The 11,959-nt window shown below is 40.3% G+C and overlaps 1 protein-coding gene across 1 annotated transcript in view; it reads left to right on the plus strand.

Annotated features, from left to right (window-relative positions):
• The window catches only part of LOC117379909 (seizure protein 6 homolog), a 74,721-nt gene extending 74,577 nt beyond the window's left edge, over nt 1–144 (plus strand). The window contains 1 exon segment of the mRNA XM_055225824.1: nt 12–144. Coding sequence (XP_055081799.1) covers nt 12–144 — 133 coding nt within the window.
• The last annotated feature ends 11,815 nt before the right edge of the window (nt 145–11,959 follow it).

Raw genomic sequence — 11,959 nt, forward strand, 5'->3', positions numbered from 1 at the left:
TGTGTTTGCAGAGTGCAGAGAAACCCACTCAGACTGACAGTTTATAAAAGTCCTCCATATCAGAACATCAGCCACGGATCAGCCAACGACAACTCAGCGTACGACACGACGGTGGGTTTGGACCGGACACTACGCAAAGATTAGTGTCGTTTTTTAATCTTTTTAATCCTAATTTGAAAAAAACAACAAACTAAATATGTTGAAAGAGTAGGTCTAAAATAGGTCTTGTAAGGTTATAATGCAATTTCTGGCTTGGTGGATAGAACTTGTGCCAAATATTTATCAGTTTTACATCAGTTAAGTGGCAATTTATGAAGGAAAGTTGAAAATAAAAGTGTAAAAATACAGGAAGTAGCGCTGAGTTCTAAAACAGAATGTCAAGTCACGGATCTTGGCTGCCCCTTGTGGCCGTGTATTGAATTGTTTTGCTCTGTACACCCTGACATTCCCACACCTCATTAAACTACCTCAAAGTATGGCTTAATTTTCTAAATATACTTATTTAATTTAATTGGTAAATTTAGTTTTGTTTTGTGTATTTTTGGGTCATATCTTAGCGACAGATTATGACAGATTGGGGGCTCGCACTTTAACCTCCTGAGACCCGAGCTCTTGCAGGACTTTATTTGCAAAAACTATTAACTGCTTGAACACATATATTTTGTGTAAAAAAACTAAATGAGAAACAATTGTGCCTCTAGGAAAAATGTGTCGCATTTGTGCTGCTGACAGGTGCAGGAAGACATATGCCTTTAAATACAAATAAATAAATAAATAAAATGAAAAAATAAATTAAAATACAAAAAATAAAAAATACTATATATATAAATTAATTAATTTAAATACAATAAAAAATAAAATAAAAAATAATAAAAATAAATAGTTAAAAATAAAATAAATTAATAAATTAAAAATAAAACAAATAAATACAAATAAAAATAAATAAATATTCTAAACTCTTAGAAATATTCAAAATTGAACATGTTCTTGTTGCTGTTCTTCTAAAAATTTGCACTGTGGCCTAAACAACCCAAAATGTGTTGTCCACAGATGAGGACACCAGGTCTCAGCAGGTTAAATGTATTGCTTAGACTCAATCTAAATACATAACTCCAGATGATTACGTTCACACATTGATACTTTGCAGTGACGTCGTGCTGGGGGTGTTCTACCTGCATGTGTGTGACGGAATGTTCAGCAGTTACCATGGCGACAAAAAACGCACACGTTAGCAAACACAGCCGGATACGTTTTAAGACATTTTCCGGAGCCTGCGATCAACACGAGCGTTCATGGTTACGGTTAGATTAAACTAAAAGGTGAGAGAGAATAACCGAAAAACTGTTGGCTAACGCTAGCTAGCTTGACTGGAATGTTATTTGAGAGCGACTTGTTTAACAGCACAAACCTGCTCACCTGTTGTAGCTCCAAATAATGCAGTTCTTTCTGATCAGACTGTTGTAAATTAAAGCTCAAATTAAGGTTGAACAGAAGAGCAGACAGAGCAGTGCCTCCGGTTAGCATCACCCCTCCAGAGAATGTTGATGGCTTCAGCTGCAGAGTGTCCATGGAGTGTTTGGTTGTGTTTGAAAACGTACTGAAAGTGGATAATTCCGTGACAAATTGTGTTTTGTGTGTCTTTTCACGCTTTCTACTCAACAGAACGCTGAGGTGAGGCTGCATTTTTACTCAAACCTAAACTTTTAAACTCACAAAATGTTTTTAATAATAAAATATATATAAATCATAACTTAGCAGAGTATATATTTTTTTAAATATTATGTTTTGTTTGTGTCTCTTCGCAGGATACAAGAGAATACGAAGTTTCAATCTAAGAACTGTCCCTTCTGTACTGACTGGCTGCCCGTCTTTAACCCCCCCAGAGGACCCCCCCCCCCCAAAACACCCCGGGACCCCCCTGCCCACCCCCCATAACCAGGCTGCCCCCCTCCGCCCCCCCTTCACCCAGGTGGGCCACTCATACCCAGGCTGAGGTGGGCAATATCTACAAAAACAGACCTCGACAATTACACGGAGAATCACAGAAGATATTTATATTATAACAAAAATGTGCAAAAAGTTGAGTTTTTAATGATCAAACTAGACTGAAAAACAAAAATATAGAAATATCATCAAGTTTGTGTAGAGCTCGGGTTCGGATGTCAACAAGTTCACCATTTTTTTCGGCTATTGGGTCACTACTGGGTAAATACAGTTATGTAAAGCAGAACTAAGTAACTCTCAGCAGTAGAGCTCCCCCTGCAGCTCCGTTATGAGATTACACTGTCAGGGAGCTGTTCTCTTCTTTTATTTTTGATAGAAATAAGGCAGTAAAATCACACAAAGACACAATGTGGCCAAAAAAAGAGCCAGCGTTTCCCATCAGAACTGTCTTAAAATCGTGTCGGCCATATTCCAAGGCTGGTTTTCCGCCCCGAGACAGCAGGGGGCGACAGTGACACTCCAACAAACACCCGAAAACACATATTTAACCCTCACAGGGACTTACAACGACGTTTAATGAGGTAAAAATGTTACTTAGTCCAGCTTTAAAGCGACACCGACTTTCAGTTTCCTGCATGATTCCGTGGAAATAAAAAAGCCATACTTCGGAACATACTCCAAAAGAGCATTGAACATTACCACAGAAACGAGGACAAATGTTTTCTCTATGGTTTTCAGTGCAATAAAAACAATCAAAACCCCTCCCCCCCCAAAAAAATAAAGCAAAAAAAAAACAAAGACAAACTTAAATTTTAGTAGATTGTTGGATAAAAAGTTACAGTGTGGCTTTAAAATCTCCACTGGTTTAACTAAATCGTCCATGACACAACCCGAGCTCTATATATCATAGATTATGATACAAACTAATACAATTTTTATGTTTATCAATTAATTTTGCACCATTTTGATATTAAAACTTCGCAAAATCAACACAATATTATGAGTGATTCACCGTATTGCCCCCCTCAAGACCACCCCCTCATCCTCTCCTCCTCTTTTCCCTCTCAAAAAAAGCTGGACCCTGTATTATTTTTCTAACTCCAACAGAAAACGGTCCAGTGATGACGAACATTTGTACAGTTTTTATCTCTACGGTCAGAGCTACTGCATCATGTGTGTCTATGTACCCATCAAACCGTCTGTCCTCAGTGAACTATGCTCAAAGAACGCGGCGCGGGTAAGTGTGATGTCACTTCCTGGTTCGTCGTCTGATTTAAAACGATGAACGCGTTTAAAAAATTTCCTCTTTTAGCGAAGTTCAAAAGAGACTGTAACGCTAACAATATATATATAAGCATGGATCTGTGGTTATAACTGTGACAGAGTGTATGAGGGAGGTTGAGGTAAGAAGCTAGGCTAGGCTAAGTTAGCATTAGCGGTGACTGGCGCTTAGTGAGATTTTACTACATTTTTTACGTTAGCAGTTAAACATGTTGCTTTTGAAAGGTAATTATCTCTTTTTTGATGAATAAGGAACAAAAATAAAGCTAGCGTTAGCGTTGACCGGCAGTCAGTGAGATATACACAGTGCTAATCCTGTGTTACGCTAGATTATTACTACATTATTTACAAATTTGACACAGTTAGCAGTTAAACATGTGCTTTTGAAAGGTAATTATCTCTTTTCTGATGGATAAGGAACAAAAATAAAGCTAGCGTTAGCGATGACCGGCAGTTAGTGAGATATACACAGTGCTAATCCTGTGTTACGCTGGATTATTACTACATTATTTACAAATTTGACACAGTTTGTAGTTAAACATCCACTTTTGAAAGATAATTGTCTCTTGTTTGATGAATAAGGAACAAAAACAAAGCTAGCGTTAGCACTGACCAGCAATTAGTGAAATATACATGCTGGTAATCCTGTGTTATGCCAGATTATTACTACATTATTTGCGTACTTGACTCATTTTGTTGTTAAACATGTTGCTTTTGAAAGGTAACTGTCTCTTTTTTTGATGAATAAGGAACAAAAATAAAGCCAGAAATGAGCGCGGAAGTATCTGGTTGGACCCGGAAGTGACATCATCACTTAACATCTCCATACGACTCTATGATTCTTTATGATAACAGCACTTTGATTAGCCTCAATAAAACATGAACAAAAACTTAAATCATAATGAACAAACTGAGTGAGAGTCTTTTGATACTTTGCAGCTGATGTCATCAACATTCCCTGGGTTGGTGAAGCTAACTAGAGGCACTGCTCTGTCTGAAAATCTGTTACTCAAGTTAGACTTTAATCTGAGCTTTCTTTTAACACAATTTGACAAGAGGTGACTTAGCTAGAACTCCAACAGGTGAGATGCTTTGTGCAGTTAAACAAGTCCCTCTCAAATAACATTACAGTAACAAGCTAGCTAGCATTAGCCAACAGTTTTTCAGTTAGTCACTCTCACATTTTTGTTGGAAATCAAACTCCTAAACAGGACCATGAACGATCGGATTGATCACAGGCTCCTCAAAATGTGCAGTTTAAATCCATTTTGTATTTTTTCTGAAGTTTTTACACAATCTTAAAACTTTTTTGGCTATTTTTGTGCTAATGTGTGCATTGTGTCACCGTGGTAACTGCTGAACATTCCACAATAGACATGCATGAAGAAGCCCCCAGCGTGATGTCACTGCAAAGTAGCAACGAGGAATGGCTCAAGTTTAGTAACTACTTAATTATCACTAACTCTAAACCCGTTTATCAGTCAATTGGACAAATCATTCTTAAGAAATAATGAGTTCATCATGACTTAAAGAGGGGGTATTATGCAAAATTGATTAAAAAAAAACAACTTTCTACCATCTTATAACACTGTTCCCTTATCAAAAACATGTCTGAAGAGGTTTTAGATGCCATCCATGCATGTTTGTGTAATCTAGAGATCTCTCCCAGACCCTATTCAAACCCTCCTTATGCTTAGCGGTACAAACCTGTACAAGGCTCCGCCCACAAACCTTAATCACCCATGCTCCTACGTGACAACTCTCCATAAATAAACAAAAACATGATGCAAAACTGTACACTACGACTTCACAAACCTGATACGATGTGCAGTAGTTCATTACTGAGGCGGGAGTGACTTAGCGCGGAGAGCAAAAAGAAGGGAGATTCAGATCATCAAAAGTGAAAGTGAAAGTTATAAAACATGTTAATACGCTGTTTTTGGGCAAATACAGCATTTTCAAAACAATAAAAGGAAACTCTGTGATCTAAATTATGTGTTAGCAGTTAGCACGCCGTAGAAGTAAATACCCCCCTCTTTAAGTCTTGTTCATGCTTTATTAAGGTTAATTAAGGTGTAGTTATCATGGTATTGGGTGGAAATGTTGAAACTTTTGAACCTTTGAACACTTTCAGCTGACAACACTCACGTCTTTGGGGTTGAAAAATGAAAAACGGCACCACTTTATGAAGCTATAGTGAGAAAAACGCTTTGGTTTTACTCATATCGACAGAGAAGAGGCTGAACTTTGCGCCCGTTTTTGTTTCATGGCCCAGGAATTACAGAAATATTAACCATAAAGCAGGTCGAGAATTAGTATTTAAGACAGCTCCAGCCCCGACTTGAACCAGCTCTGCTCTTTCCGCTTGTAATAAGAAACAAAATGGACGTCCACTCCAGATGTGTATACCAGTGCTTAGGATTACGTAGTATTTAAGATATATTTGTACTCATTTGATTTGAGTACTTGTAAATGGAAACCGACTTTACCCAGCAATAACTAACTCGCATACAGGCCAAACTAAGTATTGACAAAAGTTTTTAACTGCAAAAAAGGCGACGCAAATTGTGTTTCACGGTGTTTTATTTTGAAATGGTGGGGTTTTGTTTGCAGTAAAACTCGTTAAAGGTTGTTGTTAAAGGTCCTATATTACGCAAAACTGACTCCTGCGAGGTTTAAGTCGTGTTATAATGCTGTTATGTCATCGAAAACAGACCTGGATTTGTGTTTTATCATTAGTCTGTCTGCTCAAAACGCTCTGTTCCACCTTGTGATGTCATCAAGTGGTAGTTGTATAATAGAAACAACACCGTGTTTTCTGGATTATAAGTCGCACCAGCCAAAAAAATGCAAAATAATGAAGAAAAAAAACATATATTTCACGTATAAGTCGCATCTGAGTATAAGTCGCACCCTCAGTCGCCAAACTATGTAAAAAAGTGCGACTTATAGAACGGAAAATACAGTGTTTTCGTTTTAGTTTTTGTTCAGCCACAGAAAGTCTACGATATCGTCTGGTACCGAGGAATCAAAAGTTTCAACAAGAGCAAACCAAGAACTGCAAAATATTTACGTGATTCTAGCGAAGGCGTGTGGAGCACTTCCTGTATTACCACCTGATGACATCATGAGGTGGAACAGGGCGTTTTCAGTGTTGAGAAAAGCGCCTAAATCTGCAGGGTTTGTGCGTTAAACGTGTGTGAATGAAAAAAAAAACACAACTCCAGGTCTGTTTGTGATGAAGTAACGACATTATAGTGAAATAAATCAGAAAACAGCGTAACATGGGCCCTTTAAAAAGCGAATGAAAATGCAAACGTGTGCTTAAAGCTGGGGTACCCGATTTTCAAACCGTTTTGTTTCTAGCGCTCACAAACCTTCACGAGTATTCACATGCATGACTTCTGTGTGTGCGTACGACAGGTTACACTGCTCATTTCACTAAAGTTAACATCATTATATTCAAGATTTGACTTAAAATCTTGACAATCTTTTGCGATTTAAAAAAAAACGTGGTTATAATTTTACTTCATTTACTGATCCGAGGGTTGGTGGTTCGAATCCCGCTCTCGACGTAAACATCACCGATGCGATTATTGTTTGTGTGAATGTGTGTGTGGTTCCTGTGAGTGACTTGAAGGTGGAAAAAGCGTGATATAAAAATGTGACCATGTGACCGTCTACTTCCTGGTCGGACACGGCGGCAGATGTGACGTACGCAGAGGGAATTCCGTAGCTGTTACCTAGCAACCAAATTGTTAATAAAGGCCAAAGCCCGCCTCACTCACGCGGTAGTTATGATTAGACTAATAAAAAATAAAGGACAGCACCTTTATTTTTAACTGCCAGAATTATGGAGGAGCAGAGCAAAAATAAAGAGGTGGAAGAGAGAGAGAGAGGAGAAAGACAGAAGGGAAGACAGGAGGAGAAAGACAGAGGAGAAAGACAGAGGAGAAAGACAGGAGGAGAGGCACAACAGGAGACCCGGGTTAGACCTAAACCTTCTTTAGACCTCTTTAAGTCCTGCTTTAGACCTAGTTTAGATGTGGTTAAGTAAATAACAAAAATGGAGGAACAGAACAAAAATAAAGAGATGGAGAGGTAGAGGAGAGAGAGAGAGAGAGGAGAAAGACAGGGACAAGACCAGATACACAATAGACCTAATTTAGACCTGGTTAAATCCTGGTTTAGACCTAATTTAGACATGGTTAAGTCCTAGTTTAGACCTAGTTTAGACTTACTTTTGACCTGGGTAAGTCCTGGTTTAGACTTGGTTTGGACTTAGTTTAGACCTAGTTAAGTCCTGGTTTAGTCCTGGTTTAGACCTGGTTTAGACCTGGTTAAGTCCTGGTTTAGACTTAGTTTAGACCTGATAAAGTCCTGGTTTAGACCTGGTTTAGATCTGGTTTAGACCTGGTTAAGTCCTGGTTTAGACTTAGTTTAGACCTGGTTAAGTCCTGGTTTAGACCTGGTTTAGACTTAGTTTAGACCTGGTAAAGTCCTGGTTTAGACCTGGTTTAGACTTAGTTTAGACCTGGTAAAGTCCTGGTTTAGACCTGGTTTAGACTTAGTTTAGACCTGGTAAAGTCCTGGTTTAGACCTGGTTTAGACTTAGTTTAGACCTGGTAAAGTCCTGGTTTAGACCTGTGTAAATTGGTGCATTTTGAGTGGAGTTTGGTGCTGATGACACACTTAGAGGGATTCCACTGCAGAGCTCACAGTTACTTCCTACTTCCTGTACTTTTGAACTTTCGTTTTCATGTTTCTTTCCACAAACTGACACTGAACTGAAGTAAAACTACATTTACCACAAGTGCAGTCCCACCAAATCAAGTAATAATCATAAAAACATGAAAACCTGTCGTATGCACTTTAAGGTCGAGCACCCCGGCTTTAAAATGAATCATGTCTTTTCACAAACAGAATCCATGTTGTGGTTTGTATCGTCATGACGACCATAATAATAATGAGCTATTTTTGAGTCACTGTAACTTCACCAACATCTTCAATAAAAACTATTGTAGAAAACGACTGGGTTCATTCTGGTGTTTTTTTATGGGATGTGAATGTTTTTGGGCTCTTCAAAAAGCTTTTTTTGATAATTAGTTTAGACCTGGTTAAGTCCCATTTTAGACCCAGTTTAGATCTAGTTTAGACTTGGTTTAAATCTAGTTTAGACCTAGTTAAATCCTGGTTTAGACCTGGTTAAGTCCTGGTTTAGTCCTAGTTTAGACCTAGTTAAATCCTGGTTTAGACCTGGTTCAGTCCTGGTTTAGTCCTGGTTTAGATCTAGTTTAGTCCTGGTTTAGACCTGGTTAATCCTGGTTTAGACCTGGTTTAGTCCTGGTTCAGACCTGATTTAGTCCTGGTTCAGACCTGATTTAGACCTGGTTTAGTCCTGGTTTAGTCCTGGTTTAGACCTGGTTTAGATCTAGTTTAGTCCTGGTTTAGACCTGGTTAATCCTGGTTTAGACCTGGTTTAGACCTGGTTTAGTCCTGGTTCAGACCTGATTTAGTCCTGGTTCAGACCTGATTTAGTCCTGGTTTGGACCTGGTTTAGTCCTGGTTTAGTCCTGGTTTAGACCTGGTTTAGACCTGGTTCAGACCTGGTTTAGTCCTGGTTCAGACCTGGTTCAGACCTGGTTAAGTCCTGGTTCAGACCTGGTTTAGTCCTGGTTCAGACCTGATTTAGTCCTGGTTCAGACCTGATTTAGACCTGGTTTAGTCCTGGTTTAGTCCTGGTTTAGACCTGGTTTAGATCTAGTTTAGTCCTGGTTTAGACCTGGTTAATCCTGGTTTAGACCTGGTTTAGACCTGGTTTAGTCCTGGTTCAGACCTGATTTAGTCCTGGTTCAGACCTGGTTAAGTCCTGGTTCAGACCTGGTTTAGTCCTGGTTCAGACCTGGTTTAGTCCTGGTTCAGACCTGGTTAAGTCCTGGTTTAGACCGGGTTTAGTCCTGGTTCAGACCTGGTTTAGACCTGGTTTAGTCCTGGTTTAGTCCTGGTTTAGACCTGGTTTAGATCTAGTTTAGTCCTGGTTTAGACCTGGTTAATCCTGGTTTAGTCCTGGTTTAGACCTGGTTTAGTCCTGGTTCAGACCTGATTTAGTCCTGGTTCAGACCTGATTTAGTCCTGGTTTGGACCTGGTTTAGTCCTGGTTTAGTCCTGGTTTAGACCTGGTTTAGACCTGGTTCAGACCTGGTTTAGTCCTGGTTCAGACCTGGTTCAGACCTGGTTAAGTCCTGGTTCAGACCTGGTTTAGTCCTGGTTCAGACCTGATTTAGTCCTGGTTCAGACCTGATTTAGACCTGGTTTAGTCCTGGTTTAGTCCTGGTTTAGACCTGGTTTAGATCTAGTTTAGTCCTGGTTTAGACCTGGTTAATCCTGGTTTAGACCTGGTTTAGACCTGGTTTAGTCCTGGTTCAGACCTGATTTAGTCCTGGTTCAGACCTGATTTAGTCCTGGTTTGGACCTGGTTTAGTCCTGGTTTAGTCCTGGTTTAGACCTGGTTTAGACCTGGTTCAGACCTGGTTTAGTCCTGGTTCAGACCTGGTTCAGACCTGGTTAAGTCCTGGTTCAGACCTGGTTTAGTCCTGGTTCAGACCTGGTTTAGTCCTGGTTCAGACCTGGTTAAGTCCTGGTTTAGACCGGGTTTAGTCCTGGTTCAGACCTGGTTTAGACCTGGTTTAGTCCTGGTTTAGTCCTGGTTTAGACCTGGTTTAGATCTAGTTTAGTCCTGGTTTAGACCTGGTTAATCCTGGTTTAGTCCTGGTTTAGACCTGGTTTAGATCTAGTTTAGACCTGGTTCAGACCTGGTTAAGTCCTGGTTCAGACCTGGTTTAGTCCTGGTTCAGACCTGATTTAGTCCTGGTTCAGACCTGATTTAGACCTGGTTTAGTCCTGGTTTAGTCCTGGTTTAGACCTGGTTTAGATCTAGTTTAGTCCTGGTTTAGACCTGGTTAATCCTGGTTTAGACCTGGTTTAGACCTGGTTTAGTCCTGGTTCAGACCTGATTTAGTCCTGGTTCAGACCTGATTTAGTCTTGGTTTGGACCTGGTTTAGTCCTGGTTTAGTCCTGGTTTAGACCTGGTTTAGACCTGGTTCAGACCTGGTTTAGTCCTGGTTCAGACCTGGTTCAGACCTGGTTAAGTCCTGGTTCAGACCTGGTTTAGTCCTGGTTCAGACCTGATTTAGTCCTGGTTCAGACCTGATTTAGACCTGGTTTAGTCCTGGTTTAGTCCTGGTTTAGACCTGGTTTAGATCTAGTTTAGTCCTGGTTTAGACCTGGTTCAGACCTGGTTAAGTCCTGGTTCAGACCTGGTTTAGTCCTGGTTTAGACCTGGTTTAGTCCTGGTTCAGACCTGATTTAGTCCTGGTTCAGACCTGATTTAGTCCTGGTTTGGACCTGGTTTAGTCCTGGTTTAGTCCTGGTTTAGACCTGGTTTAGACCTGGTTCAGACCTGGTTTAGTCCTGGTTCAGACCTGGTTCAGACCTGGTTAAGTCCTGGTTCAGACCTGGTTTAGTCCTGGTTCAGACCTGGTTTAGTCCTGGTTCAGACCTGGTTAAGTCCTGGTTTAGACCGGGTTTAGTCCTGGTTCAGACCTGGTTTAGACCTGGTTTAGTCCTGGTTTAGTCCTGGTTTAGACCTGGTTTAGATCTAGTTTAGTCCTGGTTTAGACCTGGTTAATCCTGGTTTAGACCTGGTTTAGACCTGGTTTAGTCCTGGTTCAGACCTGATTTAGTCCTGGTTCAGACCTGATTTAGTCCTGGTTTGGACCTGGTTTAGTCCTGGTTTAGTCCTGGTTTAGACCTGGTTTAGACCTGGTTCAGACCTGGTTTAGTCCTGGTTCAGACCTGGTTCAGACCTGGTTAAGTCCTGGTTCAGACCTGGTTTAGTCCTGGTTCAGACCTGATTTAGTCCTGGTTCAGACCTGATTTAGACCTGGTTTAGTCCTGGTTTAGTCCTGGTTTAGACCTGGTTTAGATCTAGTTTAGTCCTGGTTTAGACCTGGTTAATCCTGGTTTAGACCTGGTTTAGACCTGGTTTAGTCCTGGTTCAGACCTGATTTAGTCCTGGTTCAGACCTGATTTAGTCCTGGTTTGGACCTGGTTTAGTCCTGGTTTAGTCCTGGTTTAGACCTGGTTTAGACCTGGTTCAGACCTGGTTTAGTCCTGGTTCAGACCTGGTTCAGACCTGGTTAAGTCCTGGTTTAGACCGGGTTTAGTCCTGGTTCAGACCTGGTTTAGTCCTCTGCCTCACTGACAGGATTTAAAACAGTTGTTTGAGTAATAGTAGTAATAGCAGTAATAGTAGTAATAGTAGTAATAGTAGTAATAGTAGTAATAGTAGTAATAGTAGTAGTAGTAGTAGTAGTAGTAATAGTAGTAATAGTAGTAATAGTAGTAATAGTAGTAATAGTAGTAGTAATAGTAGTAATAGTAGTAATAGTAGTAGTCACGTCAGTACAAAATTATGCCTCATTTACATAAAACTTTACCCCAGGCTCCCGCACAAACGTCACTATTATCAAGTTGCCAGGTCCGTCGTGCATAAATCTCTCCCTGGAGTTGCCTTCTTTACTTGTGTGTTGATTTCTTGTAGTTGAGTCAAGCCGCTGTACCTCGTCACTCGTCACAAATGAGTTTTCTTATTCAGATACTTCATAAACAAACGGTGCAGCTGAGCGCCTCCTCTGCAGCTGTGTTCTGGAGCCGCGCTGTGTAATTACGGCT

The sequence above is a fragment of the Periophthalmus magnuspinnatus genome, chromosome 13 (assembly GCF_009829125.3).
Source record: "Periophthalmus magnuspinnatus isolate fPerMag1 chromosome 13, fPerMag1.2.pri, whole genome shotgun sequence".
NCBI lineage: Eukaryota > Metazoa > Chordata > Actinopteri > Gobiiformes > Gobiidae > Periophthalmus > Periophthalmus magnuspinnatus.